Source organism: Thalia democratica, chromosome 4, assembly GCF_965202585.1.
Source record: "Thalia democratica chromosome 4, ktThaDemo2.hap1.1, whole genome shotgun sequence".
Lineage (NCBI taxonomy): Eukaryota > Metazoa > Chordata > Thaliacea > Salpida > Salpidae > Thalia > Thalia democratica.
This window is the reverse complement of record NC_139168.1, coordinates 50,008,045-50,034,251: the sequence shown is the minus strand read 5'-3', so window position 1 is coordinate 50,034,251 and position 26,207 is coordinate 50,008,045. Positions and strand designations below refer to the sequence as shown.

Sequence of the window (26,207 nt, the reverse complement as noted above, 5' to 3'; positions counted from 1 at the left end):
CCAAGAAAAGCATGGATTTAATAGTTCTTGAAAAACCCTGGAATTTGAAATACATTGCATTAAGTTTATGAATTTTAGATTAGAAAACAAATAAATGTTCAACTTAAAAACTAATTATATGTTATTTATAATAAAACACATTTAAAGTAGCATTATAGTATGTTTTGATTAAGTTTATACTATCAAATAAAACTTTTAACCTTAATTTAGTTTTTATACTAAAAAATATTGAAAAAACTTGTACTTTGAAAAATCTGGAAGTAAGCTTAAAAGAATCTTTTTAAAAACTAATGGCAACCCTGTACTTAGTATAAATATAACTTAGACATTGAAATTAAATCTAGTTTTATATTATAGTTGTTTTTTATGAAGTTATACTTTCTACTTACTAATATTTTTGTTACTGTCACAAAATTAGAAATTTTTGTCTCTGTTGTAGTAACTTTATTAAAGTAGGAAGTTTAAATGACTGACTTAAAAAGTTATCCACATCCGGTTGGAATTAAGAACAATGGATTAAATAACTGTTACTACAATAGCATTATACAGGTTAGAACCAGTTTTCTAATAAATTATTATTGTAATATGAATAATGTTGCAATTAGAAATAACAATTAGCAATTTGTTAAAAACTTAATTATTTTCTTTATGTTTAACTAAAGCACTTTACTATAGCGTTCTAAAAACACAACATAGAGTAAAATATAAATATTTAAAAATAGAAGACATATTTATATTTTCAATAAATGCGTCTAGTAGTAAGAAAATTGTATGATAAACAGTTATGTAATAGAAATAAAAATAAATACTTTTAATATTTAAAGCGATTTAAATTAAGAATAGTCTAGAAAAAGTTTTTTGTGATTAAATTTGAAAAAAGTCAACCAAATTTTATAATGCAGATGTTAATACTAGTTGAAAATAAAAATTAACAAGGTGATGCTTTTAAATTAATAAATACATCATGGTATTTCTTGGTATTTGATTGTAATTACAAATGGAACTTTAACTGTTTAATCTGAAAGACTGTTTGAATTTACTAGCTGTATAAAATGTTTTAATTTAATAACAATATTACAGTTATATTTATTTAGGCCAGTGTTTCCAAAAATTGACAATGTTGCCCTTTTAGGGGTTGTTTTGGCTATCACGAGGCATTAGTTGTTGAAGCTGTAAAAAGTAAATGAGTAATCTGGTATGTCTAATAAATGAAGGCAATTATTTTTCAAGTTGCTGCCAAGGGCATGTTTATAAAACAAGTTTTGGTAACCCTGATTTACTCACTTGAAATATTTCAAATATTTAAATTTTCTAACTATTCCAAATGAGAAGTAATAAAAATAATTAACAACAAAACTGTTTATTAAATGCCTGCTGTGAAAACTTCTACTTTATTTTTTAAGCATAGAAGTTAAAAAAGCATTATTTTTTTGTAACAAAGTCATAGAGGGTTCTACCTTTTTTACATTTGTCTTATTCTGTAGAATTTTTGTCTATGCTATCAAGTACATTTTACAGTTATTGAAGAATATAGTTAGATATATCAGGTTTAAGTTTGTGAGTTCAATAGTTTTTATTAGAAATTACAATCTATAACTTTAAAAAATACTGTTTCATTATAAATTCACTCCTATAATATTTAACCAATATTCTTAACTTTTACATTTTGTTTAATAAGTTTCCTTCATTTGACTAAAAATAATTAAGTTCCAACTTCTCAGTTTTTAAACTAATTAAGCAGTGTTTTCTAAAAATTTGAAGTATTAAGCTCAAAAAAGAAAAAAGTAGATATATTTTTTGCAAAATTTCAAGTTTCCAAGATAATTTGCAATAAAAAAAGTTGCAGCTCATAAACTTGTGTTGTAAAGTTTTTACAAAAATGACAATATCTAAAAACATTATTTAAAATTTCAAATAAGAGGCAGTGCAATTTTTTTATTGAGGTTTGACTCATGTTCTATAAGCTTATTTATTTTTATTTTAATAGAATTATTCCCTACTCATGTGAATTATTAAATACAGTGTTTTTGCCAAACAAATACGCTCATTACTCTTCTTTTAGAAGAAAACAAAAAGAATAAACTTGGACTTATGAATTCAATTGACCCTCAAGGTAGTCAAAAGACAACTTATAAAAGTCCACCACTTGGAAAAATTTCACAAGAGCTACTTCAACTACTGATTAGTTATCAGATTGCAGGTGACAAAAATGCTTCTAGTAAGAACAAGAAGACAAAAGAAATAATAACTAATCACAACCTTCTTAAGATAGTAGGGGAAAAGTAAGTTATTGTTTTTTGTTTTATAATCAATTAATGTGGTAGCACTTAAAATTTTCATTGTGCTTCTAAAATTTATGTACAATTCAAAGTTACCAGGCTGCTATTCATTAGGTTCCTATGAAAGTATTTTAACAGGGTTGCCAAAAACGTTTGAACCCTGGAAAACCTGAAATTAGAGCAAATAAAATATCCTGAAAAAACAATAATAAAAAACAAGAATTTTTAACAAAACTCACTAAAAACCTGGAATTTTAAACTATTTTTGTGTGTAAAGTGATGAAATTTTGATTGGACCAGAAAAACCTATCATAAAGGTATATATTTTTGTATAATTCCAATTTTTATTTATTAAAAAACCCATCTAAAGTAGCTTTACTATATCTTATCAATGTTGTTATAATATTTAAGACAGCCTTTAACCTTAATAGGGGGGTCTGAAATTTTTTTTTAATAAAAATAACATTGGATCTTATATGAAATCTTGAAGTACAAACTACAAGCCAGATTTTATAGAATTAAAAAATATTATTTAACCTTAAGACATTTTAGTTTTTATAAAAAGTTTCCGATTTAAAGAACATATAGACCGCAAGTTTTTTGAGGTCAATTTTTTCTGAAATTTAAAAAATTACTAAAAATCTATCTTTTTCTTGATTTTTTGAGCATGAGACCTAAAACTTTCAGGATATGTTCCTTTTATTGTTTAAAAGACTTTGAATATTGAAATTATAAGAATATTAATAAGTAAAAATTTTATATAAAACAAATTGTTTTTTTAATAAAAATTTTGTTTTTCAAAATTAATAAAATTCCTGCATTTGATCTTTTTAAAATTTAGCAATATACTTTCTATGAAAATTTGAAGAAGATGGCTTAAAAAATGAAGGAGGAGATAGATTTTTACTGAAATGGTCTTTATTTGCGTTTTTAGTTTGTGCCTTTCATTAGAAGCCTATTGAGGTCACTGACTTTGATCGCTCATATCTTCAAAAATTACTTTGAATTTTTTCAAGCGGTTAAAAGTGTCTGATAACTCAGATAGAACTCTATAAAATAAGATCAATTTGTAAAAATCAAGGTGGACCCCCCTATGCCCCTAAGGTCGGTACTAAAAATATACCAAAAAGCTTGTTCTTTAAAAGATCTGGAAAAAATTTAAAAAGACTTTTGCCAACCTTGTTTTAAATACAAACAGTTCTAATTTAATAAACTTATATGAACTTAAATGAACTAATATTTTTGAAGTACATTTTGAATAAGTTTTCACTTGACTTTTTAAAGTAGTCCACTACTCTGTAACGATACATTATTCAATTCCAATTTTCTATTTTTTAATTGGAAACACTTTGTTGTTGGGAAAGCTAAAAACAACAACAAATGAGATGTTGACAAGTGATAGTATAAGAAATTTGAAATTGTTGCTATAACAATAGTTTTGAGTCAAGGCAAGGACTATTGTAAGCTTGGCCATTGTTAGAGAGAGTAGTCTGAGTTCTGAGGAAAGAATTGGAGTGAAGTTTATTGTCTTCCAGTAGAACCACCTTTTCCAGTGTGCTAGTGACTAATTTTATTGACTTTTCTTATAAGCAAGATACTTAAATTGTTTTTAGACAAATTTAAGTATTTTCTTGAATTTTGTTAACATTGTATAAAATTTTATAACAGTTTATAAAATTTTATTGATTTTTTCATACCTGAGTTTTTTATTGTAATTTTTGTCTAATTTTAACTACTTTATTCATTTTAAGTTTTTTATATTTTGTTACAAATTGGTTTACTATTAAGTTTTTAGTATATAAATTTATCTCAACTGCTTTGTATTTTATATTATTAAATAATTTTTATTAAAGTAAATTTAAACTATGTCACGGGTCAGTCCAAATCCAGAGTGTCTTCCAGACACTAGGATTCAAACTCGGGCTAAGAGTGCTCGCATTCAGAGCCAAAGATCTCTTAGCCATGAGTCAACCATTGACCCTCCTACCCTCCTAAACAAACCCTTGGAAGTTGGCATGCCAACCTCCTCTGGTTTCATTGGCGTCCTCGAGAACAAGAATAACGACCTTTCGGTCAGTCAAACACATCAGCCTAACATAAGTTTAAGTGGGTCTTACCATACCAGTCAAATTGATCCATGTTTTTCACCAAATTCAGATTTGGCCATCACAACTCAGAACAATTTGTTATTTACTAAAAATGATATTAACAATGTACAAACAATAGTAGGGGAAAGTAAGTCACATCTGACACAAAAAGACAACTTACCAAACCCCAGCATAAGTTGTAAAGACCCTCAACATTTTCAAACAGATCATACCATGGCTAGCTTTATGCATGATACCCATAATGATTATATACCACATACCATTAATAGTAATACTAAAATAAATCACAATCAAAATTACAGTCAACAAGCCATAGTGGGCCAGTTTCAGCCTGACATCAAGGTTAATTCAAGCATGCATAATATAGGTGGGTATCACAACATATCTAATTCTCCCCACTTAGGTACTAAGGTCTGTCTACCCTACCAAGTGTCCAGTGAGGTACGAGACAGTAGTCACGCCATAAACTCAGACAACTTAGCATCTGCAACAACTGAGCAAGAATTACAGATGGTTGAGTTAGAAATTGAGCGTCAAGCTAAACGTCTCAAAGAGTTAAAGTTACAAAAAAGAAGAAAAACTTTGCTGTCAATAAACAAAGAAGCACATGAACTTGAGCTTGACATGCAAGCCAGTTGCAGAGATCCTCTACAGCAGACCTGTCCTAGTAGAACTAAAATAATCAATGGGTTAATGAATGCCAGGGGTGAATATAATCATATTGATAATAACTCAATGAGGACAACTTCCAAGCCTGACTCAAATTACAATAACATTGTTGACTTTAACTTGCCAGGGGGTGGTTATAGGGGATTCAATTTAAGCAATAGGATCTCTGAACTTAAATCTATTATTAATATAGATATTACCGCTAACCCTAGAGATGAAATAAGCTATTTTGAAGATATGTGCCGAAGTCTTGAAATTTTTGACTCTCAATTGCGCTACCAAATTTTGACTTCAGTCTGGCCACATAAAGATATAAGAAATTTTTACACTACTGTCGAGTATGGGAGACGTAGTTACAAGAGTCTTATTGATTACTTGTCAAATAGGGATGGTCAGCTTGGTAGAGTTCTTCTGCCTAGACCTGATTTCAACAATCTAAACGGCCAAGCTTTGGAACTAGAAGTCACGAAGTGGGAGGCAGAAATGAAAGACTCTAACACTTTAAGAAAGTTTTTATACATTCACCTAGCTCCTGAACACTTAAAAGGTAAAATGAGAGAAATCTTAAGCTTAGATATAGAAAATTTTAAGCGTCGTTGTAGGGACATTTGTGATGCAAACCACCAACGTAGTATAGAGGCATCAAGAAATATTAATTACAATGTTAATAGACCAAGTCAAAGAAAGAGTAAATCTAACTACCACATGAATAGCTATAGACATATAGACCGAAACTCTGGTTACCAAAATAATGCAAACAACTATTCTGGCCATCAAGATTGTAATTTTATTCCTGATACTAGAGTCATTGGCCAACCTATAGATAATTTCCAGGGTCGGACACACCAAAACAATACCCCTGTTGCCAATGGGTATCAAGGCAGACAAAATAGCAATCACAACAATACAGGCAACAATGGGACTTTAAGTACTCTCTGTCACAGACATAGAAAGTTTGGGAATAACGCCTATGAATGCGCTGCCCCGGGGACGTGTGAAATGGCAGGTATCAGAGCTCAACGTCCAACAAAAAACGACTTCCCGTCTTCGTCGCAGTGAGAGGATCAGATGGCGGGATTAAAAGTCCTCTTACAGAGACTGTTAAACAGTCTCCCGAGCGTCCATTGCGCTGGACTTTCAAATTGGTCAAAAACTCTTTTGTTGACCCTAATAATTTGCCACAAAATCTCCAGTTTGTTGCAGACTTGAATACAAATGTTTTATTTTTAATTGATTCTGGAAGTGAGATATCACTTTTACCGAAATCTTTAACTAATGGTATTAACAAATATTTTCTCCCTAATAGCAAGAGTATCCAAGGAATAGGCGACTCAGTAATTCACCCAGTTGGGAGTGCAGATATAGAAGTTAATGTTAGTGAACTAGGTAATTTCACACATACCTTTTGGATAACTCCAGAGTCAAGGGGTTATGGTATCATTGGACTTGATTTTCTAAAAGCGAATGAATTAGAAATACTGCTAGCCAAGTCACAATTACGCTCAGCAATTTCAGGCCGGAAGACAAAACTCCTTGTGGCTTCAGACTTTCCCAGCCCTGTAGTTGCATCAATCAACAGTGTCGAACTGATAAACTCAGGCAAAAATTTTTTCGAAGAAAGATGTAAGGCCTTACTTGCTAAATTTCCAGAAATTACTAAGAAACCTGACTATACTTTACCACCAAAGCACAATCATTCCCTAGAGATAATAGTCGATAATTATTGTCCTAAAATGACCAAGGCCAGGAGATGCGGTGGTACAAGAGAAGTAATTAAAGATCATTTCTTTGATCTATTAGAGAGAGGTGCTGTAGTCCGGGGTAGTGGGGATACATGTGCTTCTCCAGTTACTTGTGTACCCAAGAAAGATAAGACTTATCGTGTCTGCATTGACTACACTATTCTAAATTCACATACACGTCCTTTATCTTATCCGCTACCTCGTATAGACGAACTGTCTGAAATCATTCCAGGAGGTACATGTGTTTTCTCTACCCTGGATCTAAAAGAAGCTTATTACAGCTTGCCAATAGAAATAAGTTCTCAAAAGTATGCTGCAATAATCACGCATAAAGGAGTTTTCATTCCAAAACGTTGCACGTTTGGCTTGAAAAATTCCCCTACCAGATTTCAGCAGATGATGGAAAGTATTTTTATTTCTTGTCAAACTTTTACATTTATTTATCTGGATGACATATTGATTTTTTCCAAAACTGAGGAAGATCATATCTCTCATTTGAAGACAGTTTTTAAGATATTGTCTGACAATGGATTATATCTAAATACAAACAAATGCAATCTTGCTAAAACAAAACTAGATTTTTTAGGTCATTCTGTTAGCATTGAAGGACTTAATGTCTTAGACTCAAAGGTTGAGGCTATTCGGGAATACCCTATTCCCACCACACGAAGAGACCTAAAACGTTTTTTAGGTCTTGCGAATTACTATCATCGTTTTGTTCCAAAGATTGCTGAAATAACTGCACCTCTCAATGAGTTATCTGGAGGTCCAAAATCTACTAATCGTGCTAAAATTAACCTTAAAGATAGGATTATTCAAGCCTTTGAAAACACAAAGGCTATTTTAGCACATACGACTACCTTGTCTTATGAAGATCATAACAAACCACTTATGCTATTTTCAGATGCATCTGATACCCATGTTGGCGCAGTCCTCGAGCAGGAAGGCAAGAATGGGGAGATGCGTCCTTTGGCATTTTTTTCAAAGAAATTGCCACCACTTAAGACTGTTAGGTCAACTTTTTATAAGGAACTTCGTGCCCTTTATTTAAGCTTGAAACACTTTCAATATAGAATTCTTGGCAGGAGGTTGTTGATAAGGACGGATAACAAGGCATTGGTTGGGGCCATTAACAATAATCTAAAAGATCAGTCACCTATGGAACAACGGTACATCATGCTGATAAAAGAGTTTGATCCAGAAGTAGCACACATAGCCGGATCCAACAACACAGTTGCAGATGCTCTAAGCAGGCCGCCTCAGATTACAGCCATGCATGTTAGAGCACACCAAGAGGATCCGGATTACTTGTGTAGTTCGGAATCTGATTCTAGTGACAGTGAGCTGGACATAGATGATTTTGATAACAGTGAGCAATTAATAACCCCAGAAGTTTATGATTTGGATATTTCAAGCTCAGATGTAGAATCTGTTAGCCCTAAAACTTTGGATAGGGAGGCAATTGCAATTTTCCAAAGGAGGGAGCCAGGCCTTATTGACCAAGCACGCCTCTTAAAGAAAGAAGTCCAGTTCACAACAAACGAAAACATGGCTTTCTTTATAGAAGATGGAATTAAACGTGTCATATTGCCTGAGTCGTTGCGTCTGACTGCGTACAACGCAGCCCATAACAGGCTTCACTTGGGTATTGAGAAGTCCATAGAAGCCATAGCAAGAACTTTCTGGTGGCCTAAATTAAGGAATGACATCAGTCACTGGGTTAATAACTGCGCCACGTGTCAGCAGACAAAAGTTTCTAGACATAACAGGCCAAACATAGGTTTTTTTCCCAATAACACGCAACGTTTCCAATTTTTACATTTAGACCTTATAGGTCCATTGGATAAGTCAGTTGACTATCAATATGTTCTAATGATAAAAGATAGAGCAACTGGGTTATTGGTAACGGCTCCCATACCAGATAAAACAGCACTAACTGTTAGGAATGCCTTTATACAAAACTGGGTAGGGCATTATGGAGTACCTCAGGTTGTTCTTTCAGATAACGGTAAAGAATTTAAAAATTTTTTATTGCAAGAGGCGTGTAAACAATTGGGAATTGAGCAAAGGTTTACCTCTTCAAGAACGCCTCAGACAAATGGTTATGTTGAAAGACAGAATAGAACAATCAATGTGGCTTTTCGTTCACTTGAAGACAAAACAAATTGGGCTCTTCACCTCCCATTAATTACTTGCACCATTAACAACTCATTTATTGAAGGTTCCCCTTACACCCCGGCCCAGTATGCATTTGGATGCTCTTTAAATTTAAGTGGCCGACTTCTTTTTGATGAAGTCGATGAAATTCATCAAATCACCAGACCATCTCCTTTTGAATGTGCGGTCTTTGTAAATTCCATGGCAGATGTCAGCCGCAAGTTAAGAAAAACTAAAAATGATGCACCTTTTTATCAGCCAGGCCTTTTTAATTGTAGATATGTTTGGTTGAAAAAGAATAACAGAAAGAAATTAGATAAGTTGTATGAAGGACCATACAAAGTGGTAAGAAATAAATCAACAGAACATTCTTTGTACATAATAAAAAATTCTCAGGTTGTGAAAGTATCAATTGGAAATACTAAAGCTTATGTTGGTCCGTTAAATCTTACTGATGAATTGGAAGGTATTAATAGTTATAATTTAAGACCACATGGGCCAGTTAATTATGCAGAGACCCATAGTTCAGAGGAGTAGGACATGGTCAATGGTATGGTGGATTATTTTGGGTTTGGACTGTAACAATTATTTTTTTTTATTTAATATCCAAAATTATTAATATTTCTTTTTGAGCTATTTTATCCTTATAATTATTTAAAAAAATTTAAACTAGTTATATGTAATTTGGGATAAAAAAAATTCTATGTTTTAAATGTGCTTTGTTTTTGAGTTGATTTGTTTATCTAAATATAAACTAACTTATAACAAGATAATAAGATTTTTTTACTTTTATTTTATTTATTCTTACTTTTTTGTATCTAAGTTGAACTATTAAATACAATTATTGCTTGTTAAATTTATGACAATTTTTGAAACAAAATCTTAAATTTTGGCTTTAAGATTATTTTATTAACACACAAAAAAAAAAACATATCAAAAATAAAGATTTTTTTCTAACATTTTATTTTATAAAAAAACTAATTTTTTGTTTGCTTTTATTGTGTTGGGAAGTTTTAATAAATACTGAAATCTTGCTTGTGTAACTTACAGTAACCAAGCAAATTTAACAACAACTGTAAACATTGAAAAAATTCCCTAAAACACAACAAAAAAATGAAAACTTTATTAATTGCTGTTCTATGGAATTTATTGATTTATGTTCAGAAGTTTGACATTTTACATGACCGTAATGTTATGTGTAACTGTATTTGATTTTATGGGTTTTGTCGCCATGATTGTTATCTTGGTTTATTTATTTTGTCGATAATCTTAGTATGACGTTATTTATACATATTTTGTTTTTTGTTACCTATGTATTCTTTTCTTTCCTTAAAGAGAGTGAGGAAGGAAAGCGGGATGTTACTGCACATCTTTACTAGCGTGTTTTTATATGTTTTTACTATTTTGAGAACAATACTTCATTAGATAGGTGCATGTTTTAAAAAAAAAAAAAAAAAGAGAGGAAAGGTAATGTAACGATACGTTATTCAATTCCTATTTTCTATTTTTTAATTGGAAACACTTTGTTGTTGGGAAAGCTAAAAACAACAACAAATGAGATGTTGACAAGTGATAGTATAAGAAATTTGAAATTGTTGCTATAACAATAGTTTTGAGTCAAGGCAAGGACTATTGTAAGCTTGGCCATTGTTAGAGAGAGTAGTCTGAGTTCTGAGGAAAGAATTGGAGTGAAGTTTATTGTCTTCCAGTAGAACCACCTTTTCCAGTGTGCTAGTGACTAATTTTATTGACTTTTTTTATAAGCAAGATACTTAAATTGTTTTTAGACAAATTTAAGTATTTTCTTGAATTTTGTTAACATTGTATAAAATTTTATAACAGTTTATAAAATTTTATTGATTTTTTCATACCTGAGTTTTTTATTGTAATTTTTGTCTAATTTTAACTACTTTATTCATTTTAAGTTTTTTATATTTTGTTACAAATTGGTTTACTATTAAGTTTTTAGTATATAAATTTATCTCAACTGCTTTGTATTTTATATTATTAAATAATTTTTATTAAAGTAAATTTAAACTATGTCACGGGTCAGTCCAAATCCAGAGTGTCTTCCAGACACTAGGATTCAAACTCGGGCTAAGAGTGCTCGCATTCAGAGCCAAAGATCTGTTAGCCATGAGTCAACCATTGACCCTCCTACCCTCCTAAACAAACCCTTGGAAGTTGGCATGCCAATCTCCTCTGGTTTCCACTCTCTAACCTGTATACCAGGGACGTAGCTAGCTCAAAAAAATTACAAATCTACAAAAATTTAAACATATGAAATGACGCGTGATAACGTCCTAGCGGGAACACAGCTACCTCTAATGATATTGAATTTAATCTAAAACTCTGCAGTTATATTAATACATTGAAAATGGAATGTTGAAGTACGAGTGATAAGTGTATACAAGTTAATTTATTTTGCTCCACACCCCCTATGACTCTTTATGTGTTGCCACCTGTGTAAACCCTGAAAACATTCATTAAAAATAAGTATAAAAAAATCTTAATTTAACTCAAAAACATTTATATTCAATTAATCAAACATTTAACGTAGTCAATAGTAACAACAAGTTATGCAAATTTTTGTAACATAAAATTGTATGATTTTGATTTTTTAGGCTACAGCTTCCATTAGGATCAATTTTGCATGCAGCTTTTTGTCAAATTAAAAGCTTTAACACGCTAAATGTTACAATTTTGATGTATTTAATTTGTTTAATCTTTACGACACTAAAAACGCTAGAGAATACATACATGTTGAAATTATCTCTCAGGAGTGCATAACTAAGCTTAAATGAATACTTAAAGCTAAGAAAGCAGAGTCTTTTTAAGCTGAAATATAAGCAAGTTTTTTTTGCATATAAGTATACGTTTCTGTAGATTTACAGAAACGTACCAAGCCACGTGCCTGCTGTATACTATAAAGTAAAATGTTTGTTATTTAAAAAAATAATGGTCTATTGTGCATAAATTTTAAAAGCTTATAAATTTGTAACAGGAATACATTTTTAATAAATTATATTTAAGTGATCTAAAAAGCAAAAAAAAAAGAGTGCTACTGTAGTTAAAAATGGGGACAGGCCAAATATCCCTGACGATACTTTTGCACAAAGGGACACATGAAGGGTCATTTTTGCAAGCGATTAGAAAATAAATTAATTAAGGATATTAGTAATATAATGAAAATTTATACAAAAAAATACCAACCAAGGGCTAGGGTTACACAAACAGTAAAAGATAATTACAATAATGAATAAAACAAAAATGTTTTTAAAAATATGTATATAAATATTTTAAATTAAAAAGTTATTATAATAATAAACAAAGTTACGGAATAAGGGTTAGAGAATAGTGATAGTTAAAAAATATAATAATAAACTAATAGTTAAAAAAAAAAACCTTTCAAGGGTAAAGGTTAGGATTTTTAATTTTTTAAATAAAATTTGTTTAAAAAAAATGATTTCAATTTATGCAAAAGTGTCTTTGTGCATATTTGACAACTATCTATTAAAAATGTATAATTTTAAATAAATTATAACTTTAAATTAATGTATATTTTTAAGGAGTGGAAAATTTTCAGTTGGCAAACAAGCAAGTTGTATTACTTTTTTCAAAATTATATTCAGTTTGGTGGATCAAGAAAACCTAGATGTTAGTAATTTGTATATACAACTTAATTTTAATCAATGATCTATAAATTATGTATAAAATGTTAGCATAGTTTAGTTATCAATAATTAAGCAATGAAATTAATATATACAAGGTTGCCAATAAACCTAGAATCCTTTGAAAAACTGAAATTTTTCGAAAAAATAACTAAAAAATCCGGATTTATAAACTATTTTTACATGTAAAATATAGAATTTCAATTGGATTTAAAAAAATTATCTAACAGACGAAACAAAAATGTATTAATATTATTTTTTTCATTAAAATAAACATATTTAAAGTAGCTTTACAGTATCTTTTCAATGTTGTTATATTTTTTGTAGAACTTTTTTTTAACTAAGTGTAATTATTACAAAAAATGGACTAAAAAAGTTGTTTTTAAAAAACCTTAAAAAAATTTACAAAAAACCTTTGGCAACCTTAAATAAATCTAAATAAGTGATTTTTTTTTCAAATTTATTTACTTTCAATTTTAATTTGAGTATTTACCACTACCCTCTAGTCAAATTTGGCTAGTTGTGAATACAAAATGATTGGCAAAGCAAAATTCAAAGGTCGGGGCAATAGATGCACCCAAGGTGGCTCCAACCTTTTAATTTTGCTTAGCCCATCCTTTTTACGGGGAAAATAACATTAATTGACAGCACAAAAAAAAAAGCTTTCTAGCTATAAGCCTGTTAGAGCAAAACACTTTTGTAAATTTTGCTCTGTATCGTTATTTTATAAGTTTAATGAGGGGTGGGGTATCTTTTTTTGAGTTAGCTTTATTTTGTAGAATTTCATCCAAGCTATAAATTTCTTTTTACAGTTGTTTTTTTAAATATGAACAACCAAATCAAGTGTTGTACTTTCATTAGTTTTTTACAGTAAAAGCAAACTAAAAGAGCAAAAAGAAGATTAATTTATTTAAAATTGACGTTCCAGAAGATATATGAAATTTGATTTTTGTGAAGTAAAGAGTTGCAACCTCCTTGTGCGCAGTGCATGTCACGAAAAAGCTTAAAAGGTTTATTTTTAATGACAACGTGAAGCCTAAAGGTGAACAGTCATCTATTCATCAGCACCTCCTCAACAACCCTGTTTGTGCCGAGAACTACCTGGATAATAGGTTCGAAATCCTATCCCGAGCTAGAAACACCTACCATCTTTCAGTTCTAGAATCTTTGTTTATTAGAACTCGCGAGCCAAAAATTTGCAAACAAAGAGATTTTTACAATTTAAAACTTTACAAATAGGGTCTTTAGTAGTATTATTGTTGTCGTTATTGTCGTATTTTTTAATGTGCTTTTTATTTAATTTAGTTTCAGGTAAAAATTTCTACTTTTTTAAATGTTTTTGTTTTAGCAATTTTTCTTATAAATTACTTCAAGTTAGTTCAGTACAACTCTATTCTATTTTTCAAAATTTTTCTAAACAGACTTTTATACTTTATGACGTAACTATTTTTTGTTAGACTTTTCAAATTCATTATATATAACTAAAATTACTCTGAAGTTACTTCTGAAATTTGTCAAAAATATCAATATTTTCAATTGCCCTGTCTGCGTGATTAATATAAACAGGTTATCAAACTAGCCTTAATTTACATTCGAGTTCAGCCCTTGCAAAGTTTCACTTCTCAACGTCCTGGATCTGTTTCTAGGGCTAGATGGTTGAGCAAAATCAATTACGCTAATAAAATAGTTTTGCTTTCACAACAGAACTCATTATAAACGATTTAAGACATCACTTGTTAAAAAAACTGAAACGTTTTGTTAATTTTTGTATAAACTGCTACCTTCCCCTATTAGATCAATTGAACTGTAGCTTTAGCAGCTCCTGGTAACAACTTGGATCTGTTAGTTATAATTCAAAAATACAAAAGTACTGATAAGTTATGTGCATACTCTGCGTTAAGTACCATGAAAAACCATCTCTGGTCTCTTGTTGAAAAACTAGTTCCTTTTATTTTTTGATTATGATACCAGTAAATTAGTCAAAGCTAAGGTTGCTGATGTAAATGCTTTAAATCATTAAATCAATCAGGATAGGCCCAAAAAATTTATAAAAAACAATGAGTTACCTATTCGTCCTATTTGGTCTAATGAGAAGCGAGACTTACCAGACTTTCTCGGAAGTAATTCTATGCTTTTTTTTAATCCTAGACTGCAGTCATTTTTTTTTTATTAAACCGCTAGAATGATGAACTAGTGACAAAGGTTACTTAGGTGCAAAAGAAATAATAAATTACATGAGTGTAGTCAATGACGCTGCCAAACAAGTGTTAAATTGTACAGCCATTTTGTAACTTCGTCGATAAATGAAGACACGTATCAAGACAGTCTACGAACTATCGAGGAGGATAGGAAGGAAGTACTAAACCTCAGAATTATGAATAATTCAAGAAAAAAAAAAAGTGATTTTTTTTATTTTCGAATTTTTTAGAAAAATTCAACTCTACGAATATTTGTGGTTAATGTTTTTTTTAAAGCGATAGAAATCTGAATAAATGTTTAAAATCTAAATAACTTAAAAAATATCTTTTTAGAGTTAAGTATCAATATGCTATACAAGTTATTTTGATAGCAAAAATTTAAAACAAGTATAAAAAAAATCGACCTTTTCCAAATATACTGACTTGGAGCGAAATTTTCAAAAGTTTTTTGCTGTAAGAGGCTTATAGCTACAAAACTCTTTTTGTGCTTTCTTTTAGATGTGATTTGCCACGCACAAAAAAATGGGCTAGGCTCTGATACAAAATTTTCATTTTTTAGGGAAAATAGATGTACACTAGTGGCCACAAAGCTAGTTTGTTTTATGTACTAAAGATCACTACAAACCAAAACATTAAATATAGCAACAAATAATAAATAAGAGTCATTAAATTTTTTCTATCCTCTTATTCTTCGGGTCTCTTAAATTTTATTTTTACTTTTAATTTAATCTTTTATAGCTAATTAAATGCAGTATTTATAATATTCAAATTTTTTCCCTTTTGTCAGTGTAAAATTTTGTTATTTTAAGTCCCAATGTTACAGATACAGGCAAATTAAAACTACTAAAGCCAAATTCTAATTAACAATATAGAAAAAAAGGAAGGATAAATTATAATAAGTCATAAAAACTCGTTCTTTTCTTTGCTTGTAGAATACAGAGTTTTAGTTTGTTATAGAATTTTATTTACATTTTATAACTAAATTAAATAATTTTGAAAAACTTGAGTTTGTCATATTCTTTGTATTATTGTTGTGCTTAATTTTTGGAAGCAAAGCCTATATAACTATCATCAATAACAGATCTAAACATTCCTATAATTTACCAATATCTATTTTTCTTAGGTTTTGGATAAACTAAAAATGTTGATTGAGACTAAGAACAATAAATGTTTCTTAGAAAAATAAACTATAATATTCAGTTTTAAGAACATAATTAAATTTATTTATTCATTCACACTACATCAAAACGACAAACTTTCAAGAACCTGCAAAAGAAAAGTATGGTTTGCCTATTTAGCAACAAAGGTTTATAAAGTTACTTTTTACTGCAGCAATAAGTAAATACATTGATCTTTAGGAGTATGTTTTGAAAAAAATAATTAATACAGATATGAATAATTACAGTAGACTACCGCTTAAGTACGCACTTTTTTTGGTACGCACCCCGCCTTAAGTACGCACTTATCCAGAAAGATAAAAAAAATATTTTAAATTTTTTACATATTTCTTATAGTTTTTTATAAATAAAACTAAACTTAGCTTAACTAGCAATCTATTCAGAATAAAAAAAAATCTTGGATTTATTTCATCATTTCAAAAAGTGTGAGCTGCTTGGTTTTCTTTCTGTGCGAGCCCTGCTCAGATAAGGCTGCTTTGTTTAGCAAACGTTGATCGTTTTCATAGGTGCTTTTTAGCTTGTGACAGAGCTCAGGAGCTATACCAAGTGCTGCTTCACTAGAGAGCTGACACTCTGTTTCCACAGCTTCAGTGTATAGCTTGGTGTACCCACGAAATTGATATTGACTAGATCCTGCAGCCATCTCATTATTTTCTTCATCATTAAAGTGAATAGCAGCACTTGGTTTAACAGGTGAACAAGGTCTTCAACATCTACCTCCTTTACAGGACTTGAGTCATCTTCTTGATCGACAAATTGAATTTTTAGACCAGCTTTTCGAAAGCAATTTTGGATCGCTTTAAACATTATTTAAAATAAAAAGACTTGTTTATTTGGCTTAATTATTTGGTGGCTAGTTGTAAGAAAGAAAACAAACAACAAAGTTTCATATTATACTATGTCGTCAAAAAGTACGCACTACCCGTGCTAAGTACGCACTTTTTGGTCGGGTTCAATTTGCGTACTTAAGCGGTAGTCTACTGTATTATCAAACTTTTAAGGAAGTTTGTAATCTGTAGAAGAAATATATTCAAAAAATTTGACAAAACACATTTCATTATTATTTATTGTGAAACAATTTCAACTAAGGTCTATCAAAACAGCATATTTATATCATAGCGTTTAAAAGTTTATGAAATATAAAATAACATAATAATCAAAAGTAAATATATAACTTAAAAACTAATTAAATGTTAATGCTAGAGAGCATTACTGGTTACTGTTAAGAATTATTAGATTAAAATCATTCTAAAACGAACCAACGACAAAAACTGACAATAATAAAATTAAACTTTTAAAGAATTTAAAAACAAAACTACTATAAACTACTTAATAAAACGATTTATAAAGTCTCGACTTTGTACCATAAATTTTTCAAAAACTTGTGTTTCTAGAAGTTGTCTGTAAGATGGTTTGGTTTTTAGAAAAGATAAAATAAAATAGTGTGTATATTAATAAATACCCAAACTATTGCTCCTACTAGGATTATAGCAAGGCTTCTTGATTAGTTTTGACTTACCTAATTTTTTTGATTTCATTAACCAAGCTTTTGTTGATAGTTAAATAATAATACTGCATTGTTAGATTTACTTTATAACATCTTATTTTTGGACAGATTGATTATATTATTATTTTAAATTTATTATTGCTCAACGTAAAAATGTAAAATTTATTTATTTAGTTCAACAAATATTTTAAAATAAAAATAAGTTGATCATTAACTTAAAAAAGTAAACATAAAAATAATAGTAATTAACAACACATTTTAAGAATTTTTACCTATTTTTAGTGAAGTCCCTCAAGGAGAGGTTATTGGCCCTCTATTATTTACTATTTACATAAATTATATAGCTTGAAACAAAAAAAAAAGCCAATCGAACACAACTTTACATAATTCCTTAAATAAAATTTACAATTGTCTAAAGCAAAGAAAATTAAACTTAAACCCTAGTAAATTTCAAGTTCTAAATATTCAAAAAAAACACTACTATCTCTGCTTTTGATTTATAATAAACAATACAAACTTATTTTCAACTAAAGTGTTTAAAGATCTTGAAATTTTTGTTGCTGAAACTTTAAAGAGGAACCACCATATTAATCACCTTTACCATATTGCATCAACTACATCTTTTCAAGTTTTAAAGAGCTTTAAGTCTACGGATATAAACATCCTTAACAAGTTGTTTCTCATGTACATTCGTCCTAAGTTGAAATATAACACACCAATCTGCTCTCCATACTTAAAAAAGGTATTAGCTATATAGAATCTGTTGAAAAAATATACCAGATTAGTCTTCAACCGCTGCAATATTTCTTGTACGTCTTACCTTGATATACTAACAAAACTTAATATTAAATCTTATGAATACAGGAGACTTGAATTTGACCTCATTCCTTTTTTAAACTAGTTAAAGGTTAAATTACAATTAATATGCAATCAGTTTTTGAAGCTTATAGAACTAATTACTTACTGAGAGAAAATAACAAAAAAATTACATGCAAACATCATTTCAATAATGAGGCTTGACATAATTCTTTTTTTATTGGTCAGTTGAAATATGGAACAAACTTCCAAATGAATTAGTTTCTTGCAAAAAAGTTTAAGAAATTTGATTTAAGTTAAAAAAGTTTGATTTAAATTAATAACTAATTTCTATCAACCGTTGATTAATTTAAAATTTAGCTTAGTCCATAGTTCAATTTTATTAGTAGCGCCTTTCCTCTGTTAATGATGAGTCCTTTTTTAGTGTGTTCAATGAGTATTTATCTGGTCAGTCTATTGTTAATGTGCTTGGGGATTAAGCCACTTAATCTAATATAACTTAATAAGGTTTTTGTCGTTAGTCAATGTATTTAAATATTTCATGTTAATCGTTCTATATCAAAGCCTGAATAAGTATAAGTTTGTGGTTAAAAATTTTATTTTTATTTTAATATATAAGTTTTATAATAAAATATGTTTTTATCTTCGTTTAAACAAAATGAAATTGTTGTATTATTTTCATTTTTTCGCTATGTGTCTTTCTGTTTAAGTGGCCTAGGTTTTGGTGACTGAGTCCATCGTAGGGACAGTAAACTTGCAATAATTATAAACAACTAAAATATTTTGGTTTTTAAATTATAGTCTGGTTTGTTAAACTACAATTGTATATTATGTAGCTTTAACTAACTGATAGCACTTGCGAAAATTAGTTACAATACACTAACTGATGTTTATATACACAGGCTCACAAAGATTCTATCAAAAATTCAATAAATTTTCAACACTCTGACAACTTAAGTGAATCAAATATAGATTCAGTTCATATAAGTCCTATAAACAAAGTATTTGGTGGAAGAAGTCTAAATTGTTTAAGATGCAAAAAGTGTGGTTTGGTTAGTTTCATTATTAATATGTACAGGGTTGCCAAAAAACATGGAATCCTAGAAAAACCTTGAATTTGACAATTTAAGCTAAAAAAACTGGAAAAACCCAGAATTTTAAACAATATTTATATGTCAAGTAGTAAAATTTCGATTTGGCACAAAAAATCTATCAAAAAAAAATTTGACATCATCAATTTTTTCTATTAAGAAACACATTTAAAGTAGCTTTACAGTATCTGTTCAATGTTTTTATACTATTTAACACAGTTTTTTACCTTAAATCTAATTTCAAACTAAAAATAGACCCAAAATGTGTACTTTCAAAAACCTGGAGGAAGTTTTGAAAAATTTGGCAACCTTGTATTTAATTTTTTAAGCAAATCTAGTTTATATACTGATTTATAAGATACTCTACTTTCTTCATGTTTATAAACTAGTTAAAGAAATTCTTAAGATGTACTAAAAAAATTATACTGTAAAACACTTTAATTAAATAAAAATATTAGTAATAGTAAGGGACAGTTTACTGATATAATAAAAATATTCGGGCAGTTTTCTGAAAGACTAAAAAAGTGTTTACATATTTTTAAGCTGTCAAATATTAATTTTTTTGTTTTTACTAAAGCTTTATTAGGGGTTTGTTTTATTTTTAGAATAGTTTAAAGTATAAAAAACTTAAGTTTCTTCTAAAAACAGCTTAACAAGGTTGAAAATAACTTTAACTCTTTGCCATTGAATGTGCATCATCTAATCCAAAATACAATTGACGAAAAAAGTTTCAGTAAAAATAAACAAAAAAAGTTACAAAAGCAAAAGTTGCGTCAAAAAACTAAAGAAAAACGTAAAAACGTTTCAAATACTGAAAGTAAATATATGTTTACAAGTATGAATTTTTACTATATAGTTTAGTTTGTGTAATGTAATGTTTTTATGTGTTGTATAATATTGGAGTTAAATGTTATAGAAACATATATTGTAAGCGTGCTTTTTTGTAGCTTTTACTTAATATAAGCTTACACTTAATAACTGCGAATAAAGTATTATCAACTAAGTGATAAGCTTATACAATATAAGACTTTTATTAAGTTTGTGCTGAAGCTCAAAAACTTTGAACCTGTTTATTATCTGCTCTTTATAAGTGCAAAAGAATCATACACCTTAAAACCGCATAGTATTCTCTATCTAAGGTAAAGTTCGATTGTTTTTAATATCATGAGGACCTTAGTTTCACTTGAATTTACTAGGAGCTGGAACATTGATAAAAACAATAAAACTAATGTCTATAGCAAATAGTAAATACCAGATCATGTGAATCTCTAGTTTTAATAAAAGTTTTTTCACCATGTAAATGAATTTATTATCAACATATTAAATAAATACTTCAAACTTTTATAACAAGTAGAAGTTATAATTGATGGTATAAGTTGATGTCCTAGAGACATTATACTACAAGCAATTTAAAATATTAAGTATCTCAATCCAGCTGAACCTAGGTATAAAAAATAATTTAACCCTAATTTCTGGATCCGGTGAATCACAAAATACTAGTCTATAAACAGCAATTAATATTTTTACATTTTGTTGACCTTCTTCGATACATTCGTAACCACGATACACATAAAGTATATTACGTTTTTTAATCAAGTTCTGAATTAAAATAATTTCATCTTTATACTTTTGATGCAAGGTCTCTTTTCTTCTGATTAATGTTTCCTCAGAAATACTATTCTTTTTGAATTAAAATTTTGTCATCGTTCTTTTATGATGGATTTTTAAGAGTAGCTTGGCTAAGAAAGTTCTCATAAAAAATAGTTTTTAGAAAGTAAAATAAGTGAATTGTAAGTTCCAAAGTCTTGTTTTTATTTATTCCACTTGCTTTTATATACATTTATTGTATTTTTTATTGGTTTATTGTCTTAATTTGTAACTAACAATTTTTTTAGGTAACGATCAAAAAGTAGAAACAATTTATTTTGATAACAATGAGAGTTTAGAAAATTTTCAAACTAGTCTTGAGATTTGGTATAACAATGATAATCGAATAAATGGACCTTTAGTTCACTCTAAAAAATTTGATGACCTACCGAAGACATTAAGAATGGAAAGCGTAACAATGATCAAAGTGATTATATACTTTTTTTTTGAATGACACTTTAAACATTTTTTTAATATTATTTTGCATTTAGGCATTATATAAGTACACGAACTAAGTATTTTTTAAGATACAAAGCAAAGTTTTCTTCATATGAGGTGCTAGTAAAAATATGATTTAGTGTTTCCTCACTTATCCGGTTCTCGTTTATCCTGTCGGTTTTAGTCGAGAAGTAGATTTATTTATTTCAGTTAAGATCAATGCTTTACTATAAATACATGTCTAATTTGATTTCAATAACTAAGCAAGCAGTTTATATTAACGTGATAATTCTTAAAATAATAAATTTCATGGTATAATTTTTATTTTTCGCATTTACAAATATAAAAGTATCAAACCGAGGGCCATCCAAACATTAAATTTTAAATTGCAATGAAACCGGGTTGTATTTAAGGATGTTGCCAGAGCATACCTTAGCATTAGTACACAATCGGCCGTTAAAACAAAAACAAGAAACCATACCAAAAAGTGTTTCTTACGTGATTTTTATACTAAGAAACAAGAAAGTTATGTCAAACAAACCTCCATTTTTTCTTTTTTTCAGAAAGAGTACCAATATTAGTTTAACTGTTTACGATGTAATTTGTTTTCGTTAGTTTAATTTTAAAGATCAAAAAGTTTTGTTTTTTTTTCGTTTATATTATTTCTTTGGTTTGTTGAAGGAAGTTTAAATAGATTAAATTAACAGATAATTAAAAGTACGTTTAATTATATACGTTGCATAATTTAAATGAGGTAGATAAAAAAACATTTTTTTGTTCTTACTCGGCTAAAGGCTAATCCGGCCTTATTTACGACAAAAAGCTTGCCAAAAATGGCCGGATATCCTAGGAAGCACTGTACTAGTTTTTTCAAGTTTGACGCTAAATTGTGTTTTTATTGTTTTGAATACAATTCTTTGTTTGTAAAATGTTTGTAGATTAATATGCCGTAAATGAAAACAGTTAGTTTTTTCATCTTAATTATTAAGCTGAATTTTCATTTTAATTAAGATTTAATTTTATAATAAAAATATTACTTATCTGAAAATAATTTGTTTAGGAAAACTCACTTATACGAGTTTTGGCTAACAGTTTTAGAACACAAACATTGGCGACAAACTGTGAAAAATGCTCAAAAGGTATTTCTTATGTAACATTATTTTACAAAGTATAAAATTTTAATAACTTGTACACAAAATTATGAAGTTTATTCTATAAACTTAATGAAAATAAAAAAACTTAAATTTAATAAATTTATGTTTAAAAAGGCACACGCACAGGGTCGTAAACGAATAAAAAAGGTTGTTGACTTCTTATGAATATACTTATGATAATTTTTAGTAAATCTTGCTATTAATCTTTCAAAAAGTTGCAATCCTGGTTTTCTCATATAACTTATTCGTAATTAGTAGTAGACATTTATAAAATAAAACTAAACTAAAAAACTTGAATTTTACAGCAGAAAACACTGAGCATGAGTTTAAAAACCTAATTAGTTTACCACCTCCAGTGCTGATGTTTGAGTTTAATATTTTTAAAACTGTAAGTCTTTTTGTTTAATAAAACTGTATTTTACTATAACAATAATATGTATCTAGCAGTTTAAGAGAAGTATAAAATGAATTAATAAAAAACAGTTTTTGTTGTCATTATTTTATAATAGTGATCGAAGTTAGTTTAATAAGATTTCAAATACTTGTTATACTTGATTTTTTTTATAAGTTTGCATTTTTAAAACAAAATGTTCACACTCGACAAATAATGCAAATAAGCTTTTGTAAACATTATTTTGGTTTGTTATAAACTATAACTATTTTTTCAAACTTTGAACAATTTTTTCAATTATCTTTTTTCGTCATCACCTTTTAATAGTGTTAATTTTTTTTTGTAGGTACACTATATTACATACAGTTATATATAGATCTAAAATGTTAAAGACTTCAATTTTAAGCGCGAAATTTATTGATTATTTTAACTTTGTAAATTAGACATTTTGTTTAATTATGATAAAATAATGTTTACTTAAACCAATATTTTCAATAGAATACGGCAAAGGAAATAAAAAAACTAAATATTCACGTTGATTTACCACCTTTGCTCGATATTTCTCCATATTGTATTGATGATGTAAAAGTTAGTTTCTGTATTTTATTTAAGTTGAATTATTTTTTCATATAGAAGCTAGTCTAAGAAATATACGTGTATAAATATATACTGGCAATAATTTTCTAGTTTGTGCTTTAAAACTTTGACATTTTTAATCATTTCTTGAAAATTTTCTTTAATTATCTATATTTTTCGTTAATAACCTTATACCAGGGGCGTAGCGTGGGGAGGGACACTGGTGCATGCGTGCCACCCAAAAAAAGAATGTAATATCTTTATCCTTTATAGTTTATTTTTTCTGCTAAATTTGCCTTTTTTTAACTATGTTTATCTAGTATTCAAAAAGTTAAACGAAATTTTGAATACCAATTAGTGACAAGTTAGGAAAGTATATGTTATTACTCAATATACTGATTCGGTGCGTAATTGCAAATGCGCACCGATGTTGATGAAAAACTCCATAAGGAAAAATTTTATAAGTTCATTAACTTCATAAGAATTCAGACTAAAAAAGCACGCAATTAATATAGCGCACCGCTGTAGTATAACCTTGCGGCAGATTATCTTTCTACAAAAAGTTTACAAAAATACGTCACGCTTAAAGAAAAATTAAACAATTTTACAAATTTTTTTTTATGCTACATTGTTAAGACTACTGCTAGTTTTCTGAACTTTACTTTTGTAAACATACAAGATAAGCGTGTCGGCCTATGAGAAATAAACTTTGTTTGTGATTTTTATTTTAAACAAATACAATCAAATGAATTAAATTTAAAAAGTATACTTTTAACTATTTTACATAGTTGTATAAACTGTAATAACAGTTATAAAGTTGGTCTATTTTAACTTCTGTGTAACTTTATTAAAATTATGTGCAATGAGGTGTTGTTATCACTATTGTATTGTATATTAAAAAGATTGACATTTTTTTTTGTAAATAAAACAGATACTTTCGTTTTATTTAATGTATTAATTTTTAAAGATATAAAGTTTACTGTAAGTAATAAAAACAATTTTTATTTAGTAAGTTTACATTTTTGCAAGTATAAGTAATTCTAATGAAATTTATAATTTTGTTTAATTGTTTTATTTTGTAATATATAAATATTTTTTAAAACAGTTAAGAAACTTATTTTACTTGTTAAATTTATTTCAATTATATGAGTTATAAAAAGCTTTTTTATAGCTAATTACAAAAATTTTAATTTAGAGGATTTTTTGAGAAAAAATTTGCGCACCCCCTGACCAAAATACCACGCTACGCCACTGCCTTATACTATACTATACATTGTTCTAATAAAAAATAATTTTCAAAAACAACTTGAAAAGTATTTTGTTTATTGAAAACTATTTATTTTAACTAATCGATTCGGATCTTTTATAAAGAATAATCATAAACAGTTAATTATTTTGTAAATTTAATGAATTAGTATCTCAACAACATTCCATTAGGAGTATGCAGATAGCAAAGGACGGATTGTATACGAACTGTTCGCTATAATCTGCCATCACGGTAATACTACAGCTAGTGGTCACTATAACAGTTTTGTAAAAAGACGGAAAGGTGTTAGCAAACTTGCTCAACTACTGATAGGTAATATTCCGCAAGGTAATAAAATTTTAAAGAGTGATTTTACGTTTTAAAGCTTTTCTGGATAATTTTTTTAATTTAACACAACAGAAACTAGCCAGAGTTACGAAGTCGGTGAAGGGGATTGGTATCAGTTGAATGATAGTGAAGTTATTAAAACAAATTTTCAAGAAGTTTGCTCAAAAGATGCTTATGTTTGCTTTTATGAAAAGGTTGTGTGACTGAGCACACCTTAAGTTTTAGTAGAATAGTTTTATATGTTTATTATACAATAAATAAAAGTAAATGAATAATTTTGTTATTTCAAATTCAATCGATCGGCAGTTGTTTTATAATCCTCTGCTATTAAATCGTCTGATAACACGTTGTGTTGGTCAGGAACTATGTTAAGCTCAGGATTACTTGCACGAGTATGCCTACTAGTACCTGACGTCTTTTCAGCTGATTGGGCACGCGTAGCGTGCTTAGAAACTAGCTTTGTAAGGCTAGAGGCCGAAAGCGTCTTAGGTTTTTTACTAGTAGTAATATAGCTTAATAAAAGTTTAATAACTTTTTAGTGAATAAACTAGACAGTAGTTATTTAAATTTAATTAGTGGCCTTAAAATGTTATTTAATGTAAAGTATTATACAAGCTAAATAGTACTTTTTTTGTTTAATCTATAGTGGTTCTAGTATATAACATGATAAACAATCTTAATATAGACTAAAAAGTAAATCTTTAAATTATACTTAATGAAGTTAACTTATAACTTACTATACAATCTTATTTTAGAATAAAATAAATACACTAATACTTACAATATAAAATTTACTTACCTACGTTCTATCAATAATACTAAAAATATAGATTCAGCACTCAAATTTATTTTAGAATTTACAAATAAAGCAATTAAAATAACACTCACACACGTACAAGTCATAGCTCGCCGGTTTTTTTTTTTTGCACGAAAACTTTTACTAGATGAATTAGCGTTTGTTTTCAGTTTTCAGCAATTCGTACTGAAGTCA

The 26,207-nt window shown here is 28.5% G+C and overlaps 1 protein-coding gene across 4 annotated transcripts; it reads left to right on the top strand.

Moving 5' to 3' along the window:
- Positions 1–437: 437 nt before the first annotated feature.
- LOC145834582 (uncharacterized) lies at positions 438–25,485 on the top strand. 4 transcript variants are annotated; one of them, XM_082942049.1, is made up of 11 exons: positions 438–549; positions 2,063–2,282; positions 12,525–12,612; positions 19,228–19,377; positions 20,065–20,251; positions 21,312–21,490; positions 22,562–22,640; positions 22,961–23,043; positions 23,545–23,634; positions 25,060–25,216; positions 25,289–25,485. In XM_082942049.1, the coding sequence occupies exons 2-11, from the start codon at positions 2,092–2,094 to the stop codon at positions 25,417–25,419; spliced, it is 1,335 nt and encodes a 444-aa protein (XP_082798175.1). In that variant the 5' UTR covers positions 438–549; positions 2,063–2,091; the 3' UTR covers positions 25,420–25,485. The 4 variants fall into 4 exon arrangements, with proteins under 4 accessions (XP_082798175.1, XP_082798174.1, XP_082798173.1 ...); XM_082942048.1 differs by having other exon boundaries at positions 439–549; positions 2,023–2,282; positions 20,065–20,233; XM_082942047.1 differs by having other exon boundaries at positions 439–549; positions 2,023–2,282; positions 22,964–23,043.
- The last annotated feature ends 722 nt before the right edge of the window (positions 25,486–26,207 follow it).

Coding starts and splice junctions, on each gene's coding strand:
- LOC145834582 (XM_082942046.1), top strand. CDS start 466: ATGACTGACTTAAAAAGTTATCCACATCCGGTTGGAATTAAGAACAAT. Junction 2,283..12,524: donor CTTAAGATAGTAGGGGAAAA/GTAAGTTATTGT, acceptor TATATTTTTAAG/GAGTGGAAAATTTTCAGTTG. Junction 21,491..22,561: donor AAAGCGTAACAATGATCAAA/GTGATTATATAC, acceptor TAATTTGTTTAG/GAAAACTCACTTATACGAGT.